General features: G+C 54.9%; 1 protein-coding gene across 1 annotated transcript in view; it reads right to left on the bottom strand.

Moving 5' to 3' along the window:
* Positions 1-2,352: 2,352 nt before the first annotated feature.
* Camsap1 (calmodulin regulated spectrin associated protein 1) overlaps positions 2,353-19,325 on the bottom strand; it is a gene marked incomplete at its 5' end in the record, with an annotated part of 59,129 nt that continues 42,156 nt past the window's right edge. The window contains 13 exons of the mRNA XM_048813420.1: positions 2,353-2,857; positions 3,783-4,077; positions 7,486-7,604; positions 8,117-8,232; positions 9,669-9,771; positions 9,952-10,160; positions 10,673-10,809; positions 11,760-14,175; positions 14,845-14,929; positions 15,407-15,498; positions 17,765-17,942; positions 18,200-18,296; positions 18,394-18,533. Coding sequence (XP_048669377.1) covers positions 2,838-2,857; positions 3,783-4,077; positions 7,486-7,604; positions 8,117-8,232; positions 9,669-9,771; positions 9,952-10,160; positions 10,673-10,809; positions 11,760-14,175; positions 14,845-14,929; positions 15,407-15,498; positions 17,765-17,942; positions 18,200-18,296; positions 18,394-18,533 — 4,007 coding nt within the window. The remainder of the gene's footprint in view (positions 2,858-3,782; positions 4,078-7,485; positions 7,605-8,116; positions 8,233-9,668; positions 9,772-9,951; positions 10,161-10,672; positions 10,810-11,759; positions 14,176-14,844; positions 14,930-15,406; positions 15,499-17,764; positions 17,943-18,199; positions 18,297-18,393; positions 18,534-19,325) is intronic.

Below are 19,325 nucleotides of genomic sequence, written 5' to 3'. Positions count from 1 at the left end.
ATGGTTACCACAGCTAAGGTGCTCAGGTCACATATCGTCTTGTCACCAGGCAAATACCTTCCTTAACCCTGAGAAACAGTCCTTTCTCCTCACTGTGGACCTGCCCCAGACTTGACGCCCAGCCAGCCAGCCAGCCACAGGGGCAGCGGGACCAGGCTGTTGCTGTGAACCCAGGAGATCCAGTTCCCCAGAGGGGCCAAGTGTGGCCCTGACAGACTTCCACCTGCAGCACTCTGGTCCACCTCTGACCCCAATGGAAGCGAGCCCATGTAGGACTGGAAGACAGAACTTGTCTCTGGGAGAGGCCCAGTCCCTGTCCCAGAAGTCACGAACCACCCACTACTTCTGGACAGATCTGCCCCTCCTCCCCCTACTCTATGTTTCTGTTTGGTTTTTGCTACTGAGGATTGAACCCAGAGGTGCTCTACCACCAAGTGACATCCCCAGCCCATTTTTTAAATTTTGAAACAAGGTCTGGCTAAGTTACCAGGCTGGCTTCACATTTGCAATCCTCCTGCCTTAGGCTCTCGAGCAGCTGGGATTATAGGCTGTGCTGCTGCGCCCAACCTGTGGCTTCCGAGAGAAGCAGCCAGCTCTAGCTCAGGCCACCTTCACTAGGGAAAAGGCGGTCCCACGGGGAAGGGTGGGGTGAGTTCCACGATCATGGGCAGTGTGGCTTACTACTGCCTGTTCTGCTCCAGAGGCAATCCAGATTTTCACGGCAGAAACCCTCTACCTCCCCCTTTGCAGATTATGGCCTGCGCCTGCCACGGGGAGTTCAGACCCTCCACTGTGTGACATCTCTCTGCTATTACCCCAGCACACACGACTTTGGCAAAATACCCCCTCTCAACTGAGGAGACACTTTGGAAAATTCAACCTGCTCTTTCTAAAGGACAGAAGAGCCTGAGATGTTCACAAAGGTCCCTGTTTACAGAGACTGTCCCTCTTCCAGGTGGCACAGCAATTAGGACACTGTTTCTACAACCCAAACCTGCCTTCCCAGGTCATGATCCTGGGAGTCACAGGAGGGACCTACTGCTTATGCACTAAGGTCCTTCAGGGAGCCCGAGTCTTATCAGGGTGGCTTCTGCCCTCTGAAGTCCCCAATAATGCCACAGCACTGAGAGGCAGAGTGTGGAGACCCCTCAAACAGCTCTGTCTGATGCCAACACCCCACCTGTCCTGCAGCCGTCTTCTCAGCCAAGGCAGGGCTCCTCTGAGTCCTGCCTGGAGAAGGCAGGCAAGGTCAGCGTGCTTCCCGGCCAGCGGCAGGACCACATTATCTATCTTCACAGGGTAGATAAAAGCCAGCCTGTGAAGGGTACACAGCAGAATTGAACAGAAAGCTGTGTTTCAGTAAATACTTTCCCTCAATTCCCTCAAGCTAGCACTTCAGGGAATGAAAGTCGGATCTTGAAGGACTTTTTGTACTCTTCCCCTTCTCAAAGCCACCTGAGTGCAGAACTCGGGTTGGGCCTGAAATTTGTTGAGGCTGCATGGCAGCAACACGCTCAGAAATGGCTCAGAGGACACAAGGGAGATGGTCTGTCTGCGGCACCCACACATGCACATGTCCTCACACACACACCCTCACATGCGCATACACCTCTGTATATACACCCATGCACACACCCCATGCCCACAGACATGCACACATGCCCTCACACATGCGCACACACCCCATGCCCACACACACCCCTACATGTGCCTGCACACCCTCGCACCCTCGCCCAGGCGTTTCCATGTGGTCTGTGGACAACGGGCCTCATCGAGCTCCTTCTGTCTAGACTCCAGCCTCTCTGTCCCCAGGCTTCTGTCACCACCAAGTGCCAGCACGCCACTAGGCTGCAGGCTGAAACACGGACACACTCTTGGTGACCTGCATGTGGCACTGAGGTACCGCAGGCACTCAGGAAGCACAGGCCTGACAAGAGCCCCGCTGGGGCTAACTCAAGGGGCGCATCACCTCCCTGCCAGAAAGGCCTGGCATCACCCACTGGGCACGCCTTGGGCCTGAAGCTCCCCCAACAACGCAGAGGCTGCGTACCAAGGACCCGTCCCCACCCCGAGCAACGAGGCCTGAGCCCTGGCATCCAGAGATGTCAGACGCGGCAGCGGGGCCGGCCCGCAGACAGGATGCTCTGTGCGTGGTGGAGCACCTCCAGGAAGCCAGTTCACCCAGGAGCTCCGCAGGAGGCCAGGGGAAGCCAATGCCCACCCTGCACTGGGACAGGGTTGGGGCGGGGGTGCACACGGCTCACTCTTCATGACATTCCAGGGCTCTTTCCAATACAAACAGCAACATGAACCAAGGGGCAGTGGAGAACAGAGCACACGTGCAGAAGCATGTTGACAGACGTCCAGACTTTAATCTCGGCACGGGCTGCGGTCACTCCACAGCAGCGCAGGGCCCGGCACGATATTTACACAGTCAGAGCAGGCCATGTTCTTCTTCAAAGGATGAGGAAACTGAAGGAGGCCTGGGCTTCCCTCTCCTGTCCCGTACCATGTCCCCTCCTTCCTCTGCACACAGCTCCGTCACCTTTCTACCTAACACTGTGTGACAGTTATACCTGTCTCTAACTTCTTCTATTATCGTCAATTTTTTTCTGCAGTTCAAGATAGATTCAAGTAACACTCCCAAGAAAATATGTGCAAAACTAACGTAAGTGGCTCCAGGATCTTCCGGCAGCTGGTCCGTCACACAGGTGTCTCTGCCGCGTGGCACAGCCGTGGCTGGGGCTGGGATGCACCTGCTCCCCAGGAACGTCTGCTCTGGAGAAGCATCAGCCGCCACTGGGACCCATGTGGAAAGAACCCAAAGCCACTCCACTTTACTTGAGTTCTGGAATAACTGCAAATAACCACATAATTGCTTTTAAATAGGCAACAAGACAAAGTCACCACCCTCACCTGCCTGTACACCCTGCAGAGCATGCTACTCCTCAAGCCAGAGCGCGACGGCAGGTACAGACGTTACACCACCACAAAGAAAGTCTCGGCCCTGTGCAGCATCTCAGGAGAGACCCGCTCAGAGGGACAGATGCGCTAACTGTACCAAAATCTGCTTTTATTAAGTGAACAGACCACCAGCCCCTACCCAGCGTCACCGGCACAGCCCCTGATGGCCCAGCACCACCTCACAGCAGGCCAACACCAGCCAGCAGTACCCGGCCATCCGCACGGCCGCCTGTCGCAGTCGCCATCTCCACGCCTGTAAAGGGGTGCCGCAGAGACTGACTGCTGCTTTCAGTGCCTTTAGTGGACTGGGAACCTCAGTAAGCTTCTCTGAGCAGCAAGGAACAAGGACTTGTTCAGACATCTCGGGACTGGATGTAGATGTTGGCAGTAGAACAATCAATAAATAGACAACTTCTCAAATAAAGACTCCACACGAGCTCCTCTCAGGAAGACATTCACACACCTGACTGCAGAGCACGCCTGCGCTGGCCAACTGGAGGGCAGCAGGCAGCGTGTGGAGGGGCAAGCGAGGGGGACGCACACTGGAGACCTCGCCGCACGACGTCCCCATCTGAGGGCCGCGTTGGTCAGCAGGGACCACAGCAGCTGCCACTGAAAACAGGGCACGTACGCCCCCCTCTGGCCCTCCCAGCATGCCCTGTGCGTGCAAGGAGGCGAGAGAGGGCTTCCTGTTGTGGTCTAAACACCTCTGAAAAAAGGTCAGTGTCTCTGCACGCTTCGTACCCCAGTAGACGGAACAGTAACTATGGATCCCGTCGGCATGTCCTCAGACCCCGGGCTTCACTGGGGTCACTTACGAGTCTGGTTCTTCTTTGGCACTGCGGGCCGCTTGGGCTGCCACAAGTGGTTATGGATGGTGAGTGCATCCACGCTGACGGACATGGTCTTGGCTGGGATCAGGTTGAACTGTTTGCGGTCTGAGCTGTATTTGTATAACTTGTCGATCATCTTCTTGGTGATGCTCCTGGGCCCCGTGCCGGTGAGCTTGCAGATCTCCTCGGTGTCGGGGTAGTAGCAGTACAGCGCCCTGAACTGGCAGCCGGCGTCACGGAACAGAATGATATAGTGGTTGGCGTCACACTTCTCCAGCTCCTGCCGTGAGAGGAAAGGAGAGGCACTGAGCACGGCTGGCTGCAGCGCCAGGCCCAGGCGGCCCTCAGCCCTGTGAGGGCAGCCCAGCCAGGCCAGACTGCCTGTGTGGAGTCATGCTTGTCTACCCAGTGGAGACCCCACTGAGGAAGTCCAGGTGAGCAAGGAGAAGGGCTCCCAGGACGGAGGGACGACCAGCCCAGATGACCTTGGCAGTGCGGCCAGAGGGAAACGCCCTCCAAACCCAGTGTGTCACCTTGCACGGATGATGGCTGGGCGAGAGGTAGGGGGCGTGCAGGGCACACTCGCTGCTGGGAGGAACAGCATGGCACAGCCACTGTGGAAGAGGCCACCCTTGGACAGTGCTCCACCCCGTCACACACAAGAGGAACAAGAACAGGCCCACGTAGAGAGCCGTGCGCAAACGTCCACACGCACTGTCCACCAGAGCAGAGGCAGAAGCCACATAAACTTGCAACGCCAATGGACAAACATGGTCCCCCCACAGATGCAGTGTTTCTCAGTCATGGAAAGAAATACTGTTCTGAACAGCCCACAACACCGGCATACCTCAAACCCATGCACTGCTAGACACAGGGACTTGGGAGGCCAAGGCAGGAGGGCAGTAAGGTCAAGGCCATCCTGGGCAACTTAGTGAGGCCTGGTCTCAAAATGAAAAACAAAAAGGGATGGGGATGTGGCTCAGTGGCAGAGCACTTGCCTGGCACGCATGAGGCCCTGAGTTCAATTCTCAGTACTGCAAAAAATAACTAAATAAGAATGAACTACCACCCCAAAGTGTGCAAGGGGAAAGCAGCTAGACCCGAAGTTTTCCAGAACAGGCAAACTGTGAGACAGGGCGCCAATCGGCGGCTGTGCTGGCCTATGAGTAAAAACCACTGGATCATACTCCACTGCACTGGGCAGGAGCCTGGCCTTGAGCCAGTCTCCACCACCAGGCCACACCCGTGCCCTGTTTAAACATTCCTCATTTTGAGACAGAATCTTGCTACAATGCCAGGGCTGACCTCAAACTTGCAATCCTCCCGCCTTGGCCTCCCGAGCTGCTGAGGTCACAGGTGTGGTCGCTGCACCCAGTGGAGGACACACTTTAAAAGGTGGATTACACACCCTGTGCACACCAACTGCATCTCAGTGAAGCTGTGACTGAGAAAAAGATCCCAAGGCAAACGCAACAGACCACAGGGGCCTGCTGGGTGCTTATTATGGCCTTCTGAGTTCAGACAAGCGGTCAGGGCTTGACAACCTTTGAAACAGGACCTCTTCCTGCTGAGCCACGAGCCTGCCTACTGTTCAGCAGCTCCCAAGGCGTGGCCCAGGGCCTCTGAGCCCTCCTGGCAGCTCCCTGGCACACCTGCTGCCCACTCACTCTTGTGTGGCCCAACGCCACATGACATGTGCGGGTGCAACAGCTTGAGAGAGGAGGAGCTGAGATTCCTGCTCTGCATACGCGTGAACGTGTGAAGCAACGCTTCACTGACTTGTTATTATGTCTACCTATTTTGCTTTAGGAAAGGTATTTTCTAAATCTATGGGGTCTCAGTCAGCATATAACATGTTTACTAAATAAATTCACAAACGTTCTTAGAATGTTCTTGGAAAAAGCGAAATCTAAATCTATGTACAATAACTGATTTTAACTGCACAACCTCTGAGTTTCAACAGGAACAGAGTTGGATGCCAAAAGGCAGGCCGGGAGGGGGACTGTGGCCCTGTGCAGAGCAGCGAGACCCCGCAGCAGCCCTCAGTGGCTCCTGACACTGGCTGGAGGGGGCTTCCAACCCGAAGCTGCAGGTCTTCATGCTGGCCCTGCCTCCCTTCTGGAGTCTGAGGTTCTGTTGTGATCGAGGCAGAGGGGGCACCTTATGTCCAGCCTGGACAGAAGCTCTCTGCCCTGCCGGACACACAACCCTCAGGCACTACACCTGTGCTTCAAGGAGGTGGGTGTCCCACGTACCCTGGGCAGGCAGGCCTGGCACACTAGCTGTACTCGGAGGCTGGGACCCTGTCCGTGTCTTCCCCCACCCCAGGCTGCGACGGGAGCTGAGGCACCAGTACCCTGCTGGAGCATCTCTGAATTTGGAGTGCCTCTTTTGCATGGAAACAGGCTCAGGGAGAAATGCCTCGGTCACAGGCCGCTTGTCTCCACTCCCACAAGAAAGGCTTGAAGGGGCAGGGGGTGGCATGCACCAGCCCAGATTATCTGCTATTAAGAAAGGAGCCTCCCTCCTGGGCTCACCAACCCACACCTCCTCGTGCTACTGAAGCGCCCAGTTCTGAGGGCGGGCGGGCAGCTTGCAAAGGCTTCTTTCGGAAGCCCTTGTTCCTCAAGGTCACAAATGCGCCTGAGGTGCGGGGCAGGGGTTCTTGGTACCCACGTCTTCCTGGAATTCCACTCCCGCCGTCTGAGGAGCCAGGCAGAGCTCACCCTGAGCTTCAGGGGTCTGTTCCTAAACACCCACTGGGCACACAGCTGGACACAGGGAGGCCTTCCAGTCAGCCCAGTCAAGGCAGCACCCACCTTCCTGGGCCCCAGGCTCTCAGCCAAGACCTAGGGCCTCTCTCTCAACCACCAGGCACTGCGGCTGACCTGGGAACTCCCAGCACCCAACCCTGAGGCAGCCTGCTTCTTATTTTTCCCCAAGTCCTTATCAGTTTCTGACCTACAGCCCTCAAGCCACCTGGGGCTGCCCTGGCTTTGTCAATCAGCCTGCTGGGGACCAGGCACAGCCACTTGCCCACACATGGCCTGTGACGGTCTTTGCTGCAGAATAGGCAGTGTGGCCAGAGTCACCACAGGACCCCTCCTCAGGCAGCACCTCACCTGATGCACCTGTCTCACAGGCCACTGCTCAGGGTGCAGCCTGAGCCAAGAACAGCACTGGGCAGGGCCGGCCCATCCTAGCACACCTCCCTCTTCCTCTACCCCAACGGAAAGCTCCCCACTGCGAAGCACCAGCCACATCCTAACTAGGCCTCTACTTCCACTTGGGAAGGCCACCGTCACCTCCTATGAGATGATGGAAGCCATACTCAGGAGGCTGAGGCAGAAGGATCACAAATTTGAGGCCAGCCTCAGTAACTCAGTGAAACTCTCAGCAACTTAGACCCCGTCTCAAAATAAAAAAGGATGAGAGGAGTAGCACAAGTGGTAGAGTATCCTTGGGCTCAATACCTAGGACCAAAAAATAAATAATAAAAGAACCAAAGCCAGACCCACTCTAGCTGCAGACTGTCAACATGGCAACAGTGACCAGCACTTTACCAGAACCAACTCTCTAGTTCTCAGGGTCCCGACCACAACCTGGGCTCACAAAGCTACATGCCCGCCCTCCCTGGCTGCCCCATAACCCACAAACAGCTCACAGCCACCGTGCGGCTGGCGTTTACCTCCAATATGGAGTTCTTGTGAGGCTCGTTCACCTTCCCGGCCAGACAGCAGTGGGAGATGGCGTTGTGGATGATGGGCTTGTTGGACTTGCTACTGGGCTCCTTGAAGAGCTTGGGACCTAAGAAACCAGACCAAGATTTGCAAAATTGAAATTCTGAGGCACAAATACATGGAAAAGAGCAGCAGCATCGTGGACATGCACGCATTCCAGAAAACGGGCAGTGAGGACTACTTCAGATCGATTTGAGAAGTCCCATTTGTGAGTTTGAAATGGTAGATGAAAGGTTAAAATGACTAATACCTATCCACTTTCTAACTTTGGGTTCGTTACTATAAAAATGACAAGCTCAGGAGGTAATTTTGAAGGCCTAACCTAGGCTGTGTGGTACCTGCCCTGAGCACCACTCTGAAGGCGGCTGGAGCCAGCACTATGCCACTGCAGGGCAGGCCACGGGAGCTGGGCCAGGGGCTTCCCTAGTCCACGGTGCACGACAAAGACACCGAGAGCCACACAGCTGTTACTCAGTAACAGGAAAACACCCTCAGACACAGGAAGACTGGTATTCTATAGAATGCCAAGCCAAAGCATGAGGCTGCATGCACAGTGACCTCAAGGACTGTGACCATCACCTGTGTACTCGGCCACTGAGGCCAGGGAGGAAGCTGCCGACGCCGTTTCCCAGTCCCGGTCTGTGCTCCTGCTTGGGTTGCGGCTCAGAATGGGCAAGGCTTCCAAGGACTCCACTCTGCAGGCAGTAAAGCACACAGGGTGAGGCCAGCAGAGCTTCAGCCTCCCTCCTCCCACCCACACCCAGCACGTGGCCACTGCACCTGTCAGCCCACACTGCCATCCGCATCGTCAGGGTATGGGCACCCTGTAGCAGCGGACTTCTGGGGAAGGTGGGGGTGGGTAAGCACACTGCCACCCCACACGCGCTCTGGCAAAGAGACACAGCAAACACTTGGGGTGGCCCCTCTGCAGGAGGAAGTGCGCCTTCACGCTTAGCCTGGGGCTGCTGTCCACTGAAGCAGGGCGCAAGGGCTGCTGCTGGCGCAGGCCTTCTGTACTGCTGTCAGCCAGGGATGCAACCCAGGAAGGAAGCCCACTGGGCCCAGTCTGAAAGCCCTGTGTCAGTGACTCTGCCTGGCAGATCTGAGCTATGCTTGCAGAAGTGTCCCTACCAAACATGGCAGGTGCCAAGAGCTGGACAGAGCTCTGAGACATGAGGCTTCTGTTCTCCAAAGGGTGCCAGACAGTGCTGGGGTGGAGTCTAGCTGGGCCGCTGACTATCAGAAGAAACCTCCAGGCAGGACCTGGGGCCCGTCAGAGGAACCCTCCACAAAGCCAGGAGACACAGCAGGCACATACGTGAACACAGGAATACCACAGGTCACCCCTGTGGCTCACGGGACCCAGGCTGCCCTGCCAGGCATGGAGGGGGCGCCAGGAGAGGAGGGAGGGCCCTGGCTCTACAGGAAGCAGCACCACATGGGAGGGAGCGAGGGAGGCTCCAAGGCTGGGCAGACACATCCAGCGATGTCTAGGTGGGCCCCATGTTGCCTGGACAATCCCTCTAATCACAAAGGGGAGATGTTAGCAGCCAGTGGGAAAACAGCTGATACCACCTTAATGATCCAAGTAAACTGACGGGATCAGGACTGGAGGAAGGCCTCACACGAGCTGTTCCATCCCAGAGTGGGCGCTCGTGACCCATCTGCCACGGGAAGCAGATGGGAGCATAACTGCTCAGCGTCTCAGAACATCATGGCCAGAAAAGGTCAAGGAACTGTCCCAAGTTAAAGGACACTGAAGAGCGATGGCATCGGCACAGACGCAGACTGGGCCCACTGATGACAACTGGATGCGGCCCGTGGGTCAGGTAAGTGCTGGCTTGACAACTACATGTGGCAGAAAGACAACCGGTCCTGGCAACCAGTCAAGCTTGCCTAGACACAGGGTGCCGCCCTGGCTCACTCCTGGAAGACTGGAGAACGTGGACACACACGTGGGCTGGGGACAAGGCAGGCCAACGCTGAGTCACAGAGCAGACAGCTGTGCCAGGCAGGCGTGGCTCCTCCACCACAGCCACCCTGCTGTGAACTTGGAATTCTACCAGATCAAAGCGACAAAGCCACCCTCACCCATTTTCCACCCAGAAGCTCCACTCTCCCAGCTCCTTACCGCTGCGAAGGTGTGCCCCCTGAGTGAATGCTCTCGGGCTCCGTGGTCGCTGCAGAGGCCAAGGACAGGCTGGAGCCGGAATGAGTCTGGCTCAGGTTATCCGCTGCAGAGACGAAGCACAGGGCAATGAGCAGGAGCAACCGACTGCGGGGAAGGCCCAGCCACCCCACAGGCTGGGGATGCCTGGCTGCCTCCACACTGTTGGAGGCTCCCAGCACCCTGCCCGGCTCAAGCGCTCCACGCCAAGCACAGCTGCAGGTGGCAGACGGCAGGGGCTACTTACGGGTGGAGGAACACTTGGTCCCAGAGTCACTGCAAGACTCTTCCCGGTGCACGGACTTTGGGCGCGGCTTTTTCGGCTTCGACCTGGGTTTGCCGAGCCCTTGCTCCTCTAGGATCTGCTGCTGCTTCCTCCGCAAGTACTCCTGTTTAATGAGCTCTCGCCGTGCCTTCTCCTCCTCCTTCCGGATGCGGTCCTCCTCAGCTTTACGCCTGAGAGCCAAAGTGGTTCCCCACAGCACTGAGTGACAGGGGTCCCAAACCACGCCCCTCCTGGACCTGCCTCCTACACAGGGGACCCAGGCTCTGTGGCTGGGCATCTCTAGGGCCCCTGGAGCTGAGAAAGCCAGTTTCCATGGGGGGCACAGTGGTCAAAAGGTGGGCCCTGGACCAAGCCTCTGGTGTGACACCGCAGCCCCACCAGAGCGCTGGGCCACGGGCAACTTATTTGCTGCACCACATGCTAGTGGCCTCGACATTAAAATGGGATGAGCACACAGCTACGGGGCTGTGATACGACTGAAGACCATCCAGGGAAGAGCCTGGCACAGCCCCTCGCAGACCTGCAGCAGGGCCAGTGCCTTGAGCAGGGACAGCATGGAGAGCAGCGAGGCGGCTGCAGGGCACTACTAAGACTGGGGCTTGCCAGCCCTGATCATCCCTGTGGCTCACGGGACCCAGGCTGCCCTGCCAGGCACGGAGGGGGCACCAGGAGAGGAGGTTACCGGGCTTCATCCCGCTTGAGCTCCACCTCTGCCTCCAGCTGCTGTTTCCGCACGCGAGCCTCCTCGGCCTTGCGCTGCTGTTTCAAGAGGAAGGCCGCCCGCTTCTTGGCAAGTTCATCTTCTGCTTTCTGTTCGTCCTGCACAGGCGTCGTCTGGTGGTCAGTGACAGTACAGGAAACACCCGGAACTGCCTGGCCCAGGCGCACCTCAACACATAGTTTTTTATTTTATACCGGAGATTTAACCTGGAGGGGCTCTACCATTGAGCCACATCCCAAGGCCCCCATATCCTGCAGCATTTGTTGTTGTTTTTTTAAATTTTGAGACAGGTTTTCACTAACTTACTTAGGGCCTCAATGAGCTGCCGAGGCTGGCCTTGAACCTGCAATCCTCCTGTCTTAGCCTCCTGAGCCCCTGGGATTACAGGCGTGAGCCACACCTGGCAACCCAGCAGATTTTGATATACACTTAGAAAATTTTAACACTACCCTAAAACTTTTACTTTTGAACTAAGAAATAAATGTCCTTTATAGATTACTGACACACACACACACAAAAAAAATGCTGTTCAACAGGGATTCACAATTGGCCACCTTTCCAAATGCCTTGTTCAGCTAGCCTTGAACACTATTAGTAAATTTCCAAACTGAGCTAACACCCAAATTAACTGTGTTTTCATTTAAAAAGCACAAACACCAAATAAAGTGTGTGTCTGGTGCTGCCCGAGGACTGCACTGTCTGGTCTCAGGAAAAGTAGCCCCAGTGTGTCTCTCCTCACCCCTGGGAAGATGCTGCAGAGCCTCTCTGCTGCCCAGGTGCTGCCCAGCCAGGGTGGGCAACCCCGCCTGCAGCTGCCAACCATTTCTCCAACTGTTAAAAACAGCTGAAAAAACATACTTTGTGATACAGGAGAGTCAAATCAGGTTCACAGAAAGTCTCTGCATGCAGCCCTGCTCATCTGCGAGCGTCTCTGTGGCTGTTTCCAGAGCCATGAGCCCACGGAGCCCACCAAGCTCCCCCCAGGGCTCTTGATGCACCTGCCTGAAGCCTTGATTCTTGCAACACAGCACAAGGGCCACCAACTCACCTTAAAGAAGAAGCCAAGCCCAGGCTTCTGGTCACTGTCGCTGAGGAGGTCCACAGGGCCCGTGTGGCCAGCCCCCTCTCCGTCCTCATCGGGGGCCTGTAGGTGGGACAGGTCCACCTCGATGAGGCTGGCCTTGCTCCTCAGTGGCTCTTCCCCAGGAACGTGGTCGCTCCCTGCGGGGTCGGAGGAGTGCAGCCCTGCCTCTTTCCCACTCGTGTCCACAGCTTCTGTGAAGTTCATCTGTTCTGACAGAACATTTGCCTCTTTGCAGGAGGACAGAGCCAATGTCCGCTGGTTGCTTTCATCATGAAGCCTGTAACTGTCCAAGAGACACTTCTCAGGAGGGTTGCTGCCGGGGGCTGCAGCACTGTCCACGCCCGGGTCGGGAGGTGTCCGTGGGTGATCACCAGAGGGGAAAGGTCGAAGATGTGGGAGGGTCTCCACGCTGGGTGTTGGGGTCTTGCTCCGAGAAGAGCCCTGCTGCCTATCCTTTGGAACCTTCAGCTCAGCTGGTCTTCCTGAACGGGAGCTCCGGCTCTGGCCCAGACGGGGGGGTTTGCGGTGACCAGACACCCCAGTCGGAGAAAGCGGCTCAACGAAGTGGATTGAGGTCTTTACTTTTTGGTCCTGAGAGTTATTTTTAGGGCCTGGCGTTGGTACCGTGGGGGACTTCATGAGGAGCTGCTCCTGTTGCTGGGAGATCTTCAGAATGGCCTGCTGCAGCGTGCTGATGGTCTCGTTCAGCTTCTCAATGGAAAGGTCGCATTCGCTCAGGTCTCCCACCTCGCCAATGCCGTCCTCCAGGAGAGCAGCAGAAAGCGCTCTGCCCTTCTCCCCGTCATGCACAGCCGTCAGGTCTTTGGGCTTATGAAGCTGGACAAAAGCCAGGCTTTCTCTGTCTATGTCCTGAGACTCACTGAGATCTTCCCTCTGCTCTTCCTTGGCGAGGAAGGCTTCTGACTTAGAAATGCCACTGTCAAAGTCCTCGCCATTGTGCTGAGCATACTCCTTTGCAAAATGCTCTGGCCTCAGTGGCTGAGGGGCACCATCAGCCTTCCCCTTCTTCACCACGTGCAGGAAGGCGGCCTTGCCCAGCTTCAGGCGCTGCCGCGCAGACAGGGCCTCCATCCTCTTCTTCTGGGTCTCTATGGCCCTGCGCTTCTCCTCCAGCTGCATGTGCAGCTGCACCAGCTCAGACGCCAGGAGGCTGGCAGGGTCCCGGCTGTGCCTGCCTGGGCTCTGCTCTCTCTTCTGCCTCCACGTCGTCAGAGGGGCTGGGCAGCTTTCCGATGCGTCCGGTGTGGTCTTCTGGGAGCTGCTGGTACTGGACTTGGTTTCACAGCTGTTGAGTCTCTGGAGCTTCCTCTCAGCAAAGCTGGTCATCTTCACGCTTCCACTGGCCATGGATACACTGCTGAGCTGAGAGGCAGTGCTCAGACATGGGCTCGAGCGGCCACTAGCATCATCTTTGTCCTCATGCTCCTTCACCTTCATGTCCTCCTGCAACTTGGCTGACTCCTCTTCACCGGCGTACCTGGCAATCACCACGGCAGGGTCCTCGCCAATGAAATCCTGTTCCACTTCCTCTAGGTCTCCCACGTCAGAGTCAGAATCTGGCCTCAGGACAGCCCAGGGCTCCTCATCGGGGGTGCCAGGGCTTCTTGGGCCAACACATAACCTCCCCTCTGTGTCTCCATCAGCCCTGCCTAGGTGAAGGAAAAAGCCATCAGCAGACTGTCCCTGAGACAACGGATCCAATCCGCCAAAGGCCAGAGGGCCCCCATGCACTTCTGTAGCTTCTGCAGACCGCAGTCCCCGCTCGGCAGGGTCAGTGCTAGCAGCAAGCTCTGAGCACAGAATTGGGGTGAAAGTGCTATTCAAGTCACGACGGCCGGTCGCCTTCTTCCGGGCAGCAGGTTGAGGGCCCTCGCTGGGCCTCCTGGGCACAATGCTCCGAGGTCTCCCTTCCCCTCGCTCATCCTCCTTGGTGGTGGTCTGCTTCTCTTTTGCCGGCCTCAGCACTGCTGGCAGCAGGGGCTCCAAGAAAAAGCTGTCAGGCTTATTCTCTAGGGCATCCACCTGCCTCTGGGGAGACCTGGCACCTGCTATTAGGCCTGGGGCCCGCGGCGAGGCCCTGGGGCCTTGCGGGTCCACACAGTGGGGAGACACATCTGTCCTGATGATGGCCACCAGCTCCTCATCCTCATCCTCAATACTAACATTGCTCAGGAGGCTCCTCCCATTGGTCCTCCCAGCTGTGGGGCAGGGCTGGTTCTGTGGGGTCAGATGAACAATGCTGGATGCCAAGCTGTCCTTGCTGATAGAGCGCGCCAGGCTGACGCTGTCACCAGAGCCAAGGTCCACGTCACAGCTCGCAGCATGGTGGAGAGCAAAGGGTGTTGGCTGGGACACTGGCCTGAAACGCAGAGGAGAAGCCCATTGGACATGCCGCCACATACCCCTGAGACCATGTGACAGTCTGGGGCAGAACTCTAGTTACGAAAAGAATACAAACCTCAAGTATAGGGCACCTAAGTAAACCCCTCCCCGGAGAAAAGAGAACCAGAAACAACTGTAGCTTAGTGATTCTGAAACCTTTTGGTCCCAGACCCCTTTAATAATCATTAAAAATTACTGAGGACTCCTAAGAGCTTTTATTATACTTGTCAATATGACTCGGTTCATCATAGTAGAAATTAAAACTCCAGTATGCTCCAAATGCCGATGAGCAGTCACTACTGTGACTATGACAAGCCTATCACAAGCTTATGACACGAAAACTCCCTGTTATCTTATCAGTGACATGATTTGATCCTATGAGCCTTTATGCCGGCTGGCAGGACCCTCACACCTGACTGTCATGGCACCACATGTTACATGGCCACCGGGAACATCCACATGCACCCCATGACAGAACAAGACAAAAAGGGCGGTCAGCACCTGGCACCACTATGGAGATGACTGGGCCTGTGAGCTCTCTCCAAGAGTCCTGGAGGCCCTTCAGGGGCCTGGAAGCATTTGGAGAACTGCAGCTTCAGTCCCATGAACACCCCAAATAGAAATGTATCATTTCAAAGTGATTCACCTGGCTTTTTTTTCTGGCCACGCTACTGCCGTACCTCGTGGCTGGCCATCGACTCGGGTTAAAGAGTTAGATCGATGTCGCTGGTCTGCAGTTCGGAGGAAACAAGCAAGTTCAGCATCAGTGACTAACTGTGCACCCGTGGAAGTTCTTTCAATCAGCTGCCACTTCTCCAGGAAATGATGCCTAACTCACAGGCCAGAGCTGCTCAAGCAAGCAGACCATCAGAACAGTGCCACTTTCAACAGTCCCAATGATGAGTCGTGTATGATTGAGGAGCAACCAGCCCAAAGCACAAAGACAACACTGGGTGACTGTCAACAGCTCCTGCTTAGGCACGGCACACCAATTCAGTGGGTGCCACATGGGATTTATTAGATTATTGGCACTGTAACTATAGAATGATAAATTCTAAGACATAGCAATACAAATTAAAACTTGTTCTGCAAACATTAACTAAAATTACTACACCAGAATCAGATGATTCGGTTTTGAGGAACATTATTTTACTCAACAGTAGCGAGAAGAGGTGGCGAAGGGGCTGTGGAGGGGACTGTGCTCTCACCAGGGCTGTCCTCTGCCTGCACTGCTTTCTGCTGCTTCTGCCTCAGTGGCAATAAAGGATGGGAAGGGCTAAAGGCAGAAGTTCCTTTCCCACTAAATGGAAAAAGAATTTGAGAAAAAAAAAAAAAATCACTAGTTAATCAAACTTCAAGTTCCAAATCAAATGCACATAAAATAACAGACCATGATGAATTCATGTTAAGGAGTGAACAACTTAAAAGTTCTCTGGCAAAAATTGATTTCTATGAAATTGAACCAAGAAAGAATACCAAGAACTTCAAACTTGAGATAAAAATCCACAGCTGCAGACAGGGATATGGTACTTCTGGTTACAGTGTGTAACACAGCCAGTTCCCAAGCCCCCAGCAACACTCAAGCACACGGCCAGGTGATCTTTTGAGACAAGCAAAAAAGAGAAAAAGCAATTGCCTGAAAAAGATGACTTTCAAAACTGCACATTCTTGGTTCAGTGAAAGGCCACAAAGATGACCGCACCATATCCAGCTAACTCTAACTCAGGTGGCTCTGAGTGACCTGAACGGGATCCCACACCCAGAGAAGCAGGGGTGCTGTACAGTCCTGGTGGCTGAGGACGTGAGAGCCATGTCCACCAGGAGCTCCAGAGCTGCCCGCAGCACTTCCACTTCTGCCCTACAGTCCAGAAAGGCAAGGGGCAGCGAGAGGTGCGTGTACACCTGTGCTATGAGGTGTGCCCCTGAAGAGCCCCGCAGATGCAGGAAGGGCACTGGTCAGTGGGCATGGCTCCCAGCAGTCGGAACACTGGCCTCACAGGGCAGCTACTCTGGCTATTTCACTCTCAGGAGAACTTGGACAAGGGAGAAGTGACAAAGTTAAGAGCAGATTGAGTCCCCTGGCCACAGCTAAGAAGCCTACAGACACAAAGGCAGGGGGTCATCCAGGGTCAGAATAGAGAAAGACAATGGGGCAGGGGTGATAGAGAGGCAGGAGAGAGCAAGAGGGAGGGAGAGAAAGACAGCGGGAGAGGGTGGGAGACAGTTAGGGAGCAGTGTGGCTGCCAGCAGAATGGCTGGGGGTGCAGGGGTCCCCGAGGAGCTGGGCAGGCAGGGGAACACCTGCCCAGAGCTGCTCACAGCTCCTATGGCTATTAGCCACCAGCCCAGTTGCGAAGAGAAATAGTTATTAGAGTGTGCTGCAGGAGAGATCCCAATGAGCGAAAACCTCAGGGTGCACAGGGAGGTAGAAAGCAGGCCCACAGCGTGCACCCATGACACCCAGCACCCATAACGTCTGTGTGCACACACACACTGCTGATGTGGGACTGGAATGTGGAGAGGCGCATGGAGAACGGACACCCGTGCCTCAGCACAGATGTCAGCCAGAGTGCTCCACCTCTGCTCCAGGAGTCTGTCTCCAGGCCTCAGAGCCCCACACAGAACACGGCAAACCCCGCCCTGAATAGCACCAGGGAACTGCCTCCGCCTCCAAGGACTCCTTCCTCCTAACTCAACTCTGCAGCCCAAGACAACAGAGGTCTTCATGCCCCACAGAATCACTCAGCAACAAGCTCTGCTCAAAAATCACTCTAAGTACTGCTGTACTCTTAAAGCCTAGCTCAATCTCCACGTTTAAAAACTACCTTCTGGGCTAGGGTGTAGCTGAGAGGTAGAGCGCTTGCTCAGCCTGAGGGAGGCCCTGGATTCCATCCCAGCACCACAGAGTAATAGTAACGGCAATAACAGACAATGACAGGTGCGTCAACATGCTCACACGCCAGGCACAGACTCCCTCATCCTGCCCTGCAGCTGCCAATCTGCCCCAGATCCACTCAGTCCAGTCAGGTGCCGATGACCAAAAACACTTGAAACAGCTCTGTTTACTGTCTTACCAGAGCCAAGTTAATTGCTTGCTGAAATTAAAGAAGCAAACTGATATTCTTCCTGGGTAGGTCTATCTCTGAGAAAACAATTCACGGTACTTGAGATGCAAAGAGGATTTCATTCTTTATATATTCTACACACACACATCCTATCAGACTCTGCAACAAAGCAAATTTAAACTGTCATTTAATTCTTCTACTCTTCAGACCATGTTAAACTATGTGATTTACTGTGGACAGAGCTGGAGAAACACCTATGCTGTGGACAGCACCAGAACTGGAAGCACGGGCTTGAAAGAACTAGGCACCAGGGCCCGCAAGAGGCTGGCACCATTGCTGGCCTCTGGCCAGAGGGTCAGGGCAGGAGCACAGGCTGCCACGGCTACTCTTCTGTGTTTTATGTATGACCTATTGAAAAGATAACTTTAATTAAAACTTCGGGCGACGATGAAAAGGGAAACAAGATAGTGAATTAATTCTGGAAAGCACAGAGTGACTTACAGACACTCAGCTTCTTCGGGATGGAGGTGGTACCTATGCCCGCCTTCGGCTGGTGGCTGAGTAGGTGGCGGCAGGTCAGCGGGGCTCAGTGCAGCAGGGCTGCCCAGGAAGCTGCGCTTGGTTGCATTGGAGATGGGGACAGGAGGCCGGCTACTTTTCTGCTGCAATGCCGTTTTAGCTGCAAAAATAGCAATTTTACAGAAATATTCATATTATTCATGGTTACTTAGAACATAGCAAGAAGCACAGAAAACTACCTGCAGTTTTTTATTGTTGTTCTTTTTAGATACACATGACAGTAGAGTGTATTTTGACATATTATATGTTCAGGGAGAATAGCTTACTCTAAATAGGAGCTAGCCAACCCGCCTGCCTTTCACAGGGTTCTGGGTAGGCTGCTCGAGCCTGGGCATGATGGTGCAGGTGGTCACTCACCATCTTTCAGCTCCTGAACATCCCTGGGCTGGACGAAGTCTGGCTTGACATTTTCAAACCACCAGAAAAGCTCAGCAATGAAGACCATGAGGTTTGGCTGAAGGGAAGAGAGGCACACCGTGAGCCCTCATGAGCCCTGTGAGCACTGTGAGCACGGCGCTCACGGCCTTGAAACAGGTGAGGGGCCACCTCACCTTGAGCACCAGGGGCGCGTAGAGCATGTCTTCCAGGGTGAGGTAGAAGCACTTGCTCAGGTGCTGGTTGGAGAACTCCCTCAGCAGCCGGATGTTGTACAGGCTGTCGGCCAGCGACGGCACCTCCTTTAGACAAATGTCTAGCAGACACAGAGAGGCAGTGTTAGCACTCTGCCCCGAGGGGGTGCACACAGGTGTGACTCTGAACAAAACCACCTTGTGAGTAAGCTTTACACACGACAATAGACACAGGAGGAAAATGCTCAAGGAAAAGCGATGAGATAGCTAACCCTATGCATCCCACAGAAACCCTGAAATTCCAAGGGTGGTCTTCCACTGCGCTCTCCCCTTTGAGTTTTTGAGTTTGCAAAAGAGCCTTGCTGCATGTGGCTAGAGAATGGCGGTTTCCTTTGGCAATGGAAACCCTGTGCACACAGTTATGTCCAGGTGGCAAGGTGTGGGCAGGGAAAAGCAGAAAATCCAAACTATTAGGGAAGGTCAGAGTCCCCAGACCAGAAGATTGCACAGCATACATCTCTTCCATGAAACAGAGATCTTTGCTATCACACTCAGGGGGAGGCCAATGCAGGATGTCATGCCCTCAATCAGTAAATGCAGTACAGGCAAGGATTCCCTAGGCCACTAAAAAGGAGACTCTGAGACAGTGTCCCTTGTCAAGACTGTCCCTCGTCCGCCTCTGCTTTGCTGTGAAAGTCATGTTAAAACAAAGGAAGAGCTGGGCTGGCTCTCAGAGGCAGGGCACGTGCCCAGAGTGCACCAGGGCCTGGGCTTCATCCACAGCACCATAACAAACAAAAAGCCCCAAGGGGGTAAAAATTTGCTCTAGGATGTAGGCTCTCTGTTCACCTCACAGATTGTTTCTTTTGCTGAGAAGAAACTTTTTAGTTTGAGTCCATCCCATTTATTGATTT

The sequence above is a fragment of the Marmota marmota genome, unplaced genomic scaffold, assembly GCF_001458135.2.
Source record: "Marmota marmota marmota unplaced genomic scaffold, marMar, whole genome shotgun sequence".
Classification (NCBI taxonomy): Eukaryota; Metazoa; Chordata; class Mammalia; order Rodentia; family Sciuridae; genus Marmota; species Marmota marmota.
This window is presented reverse-complemented; position numbering and strand designations above follow the sequence as displayed.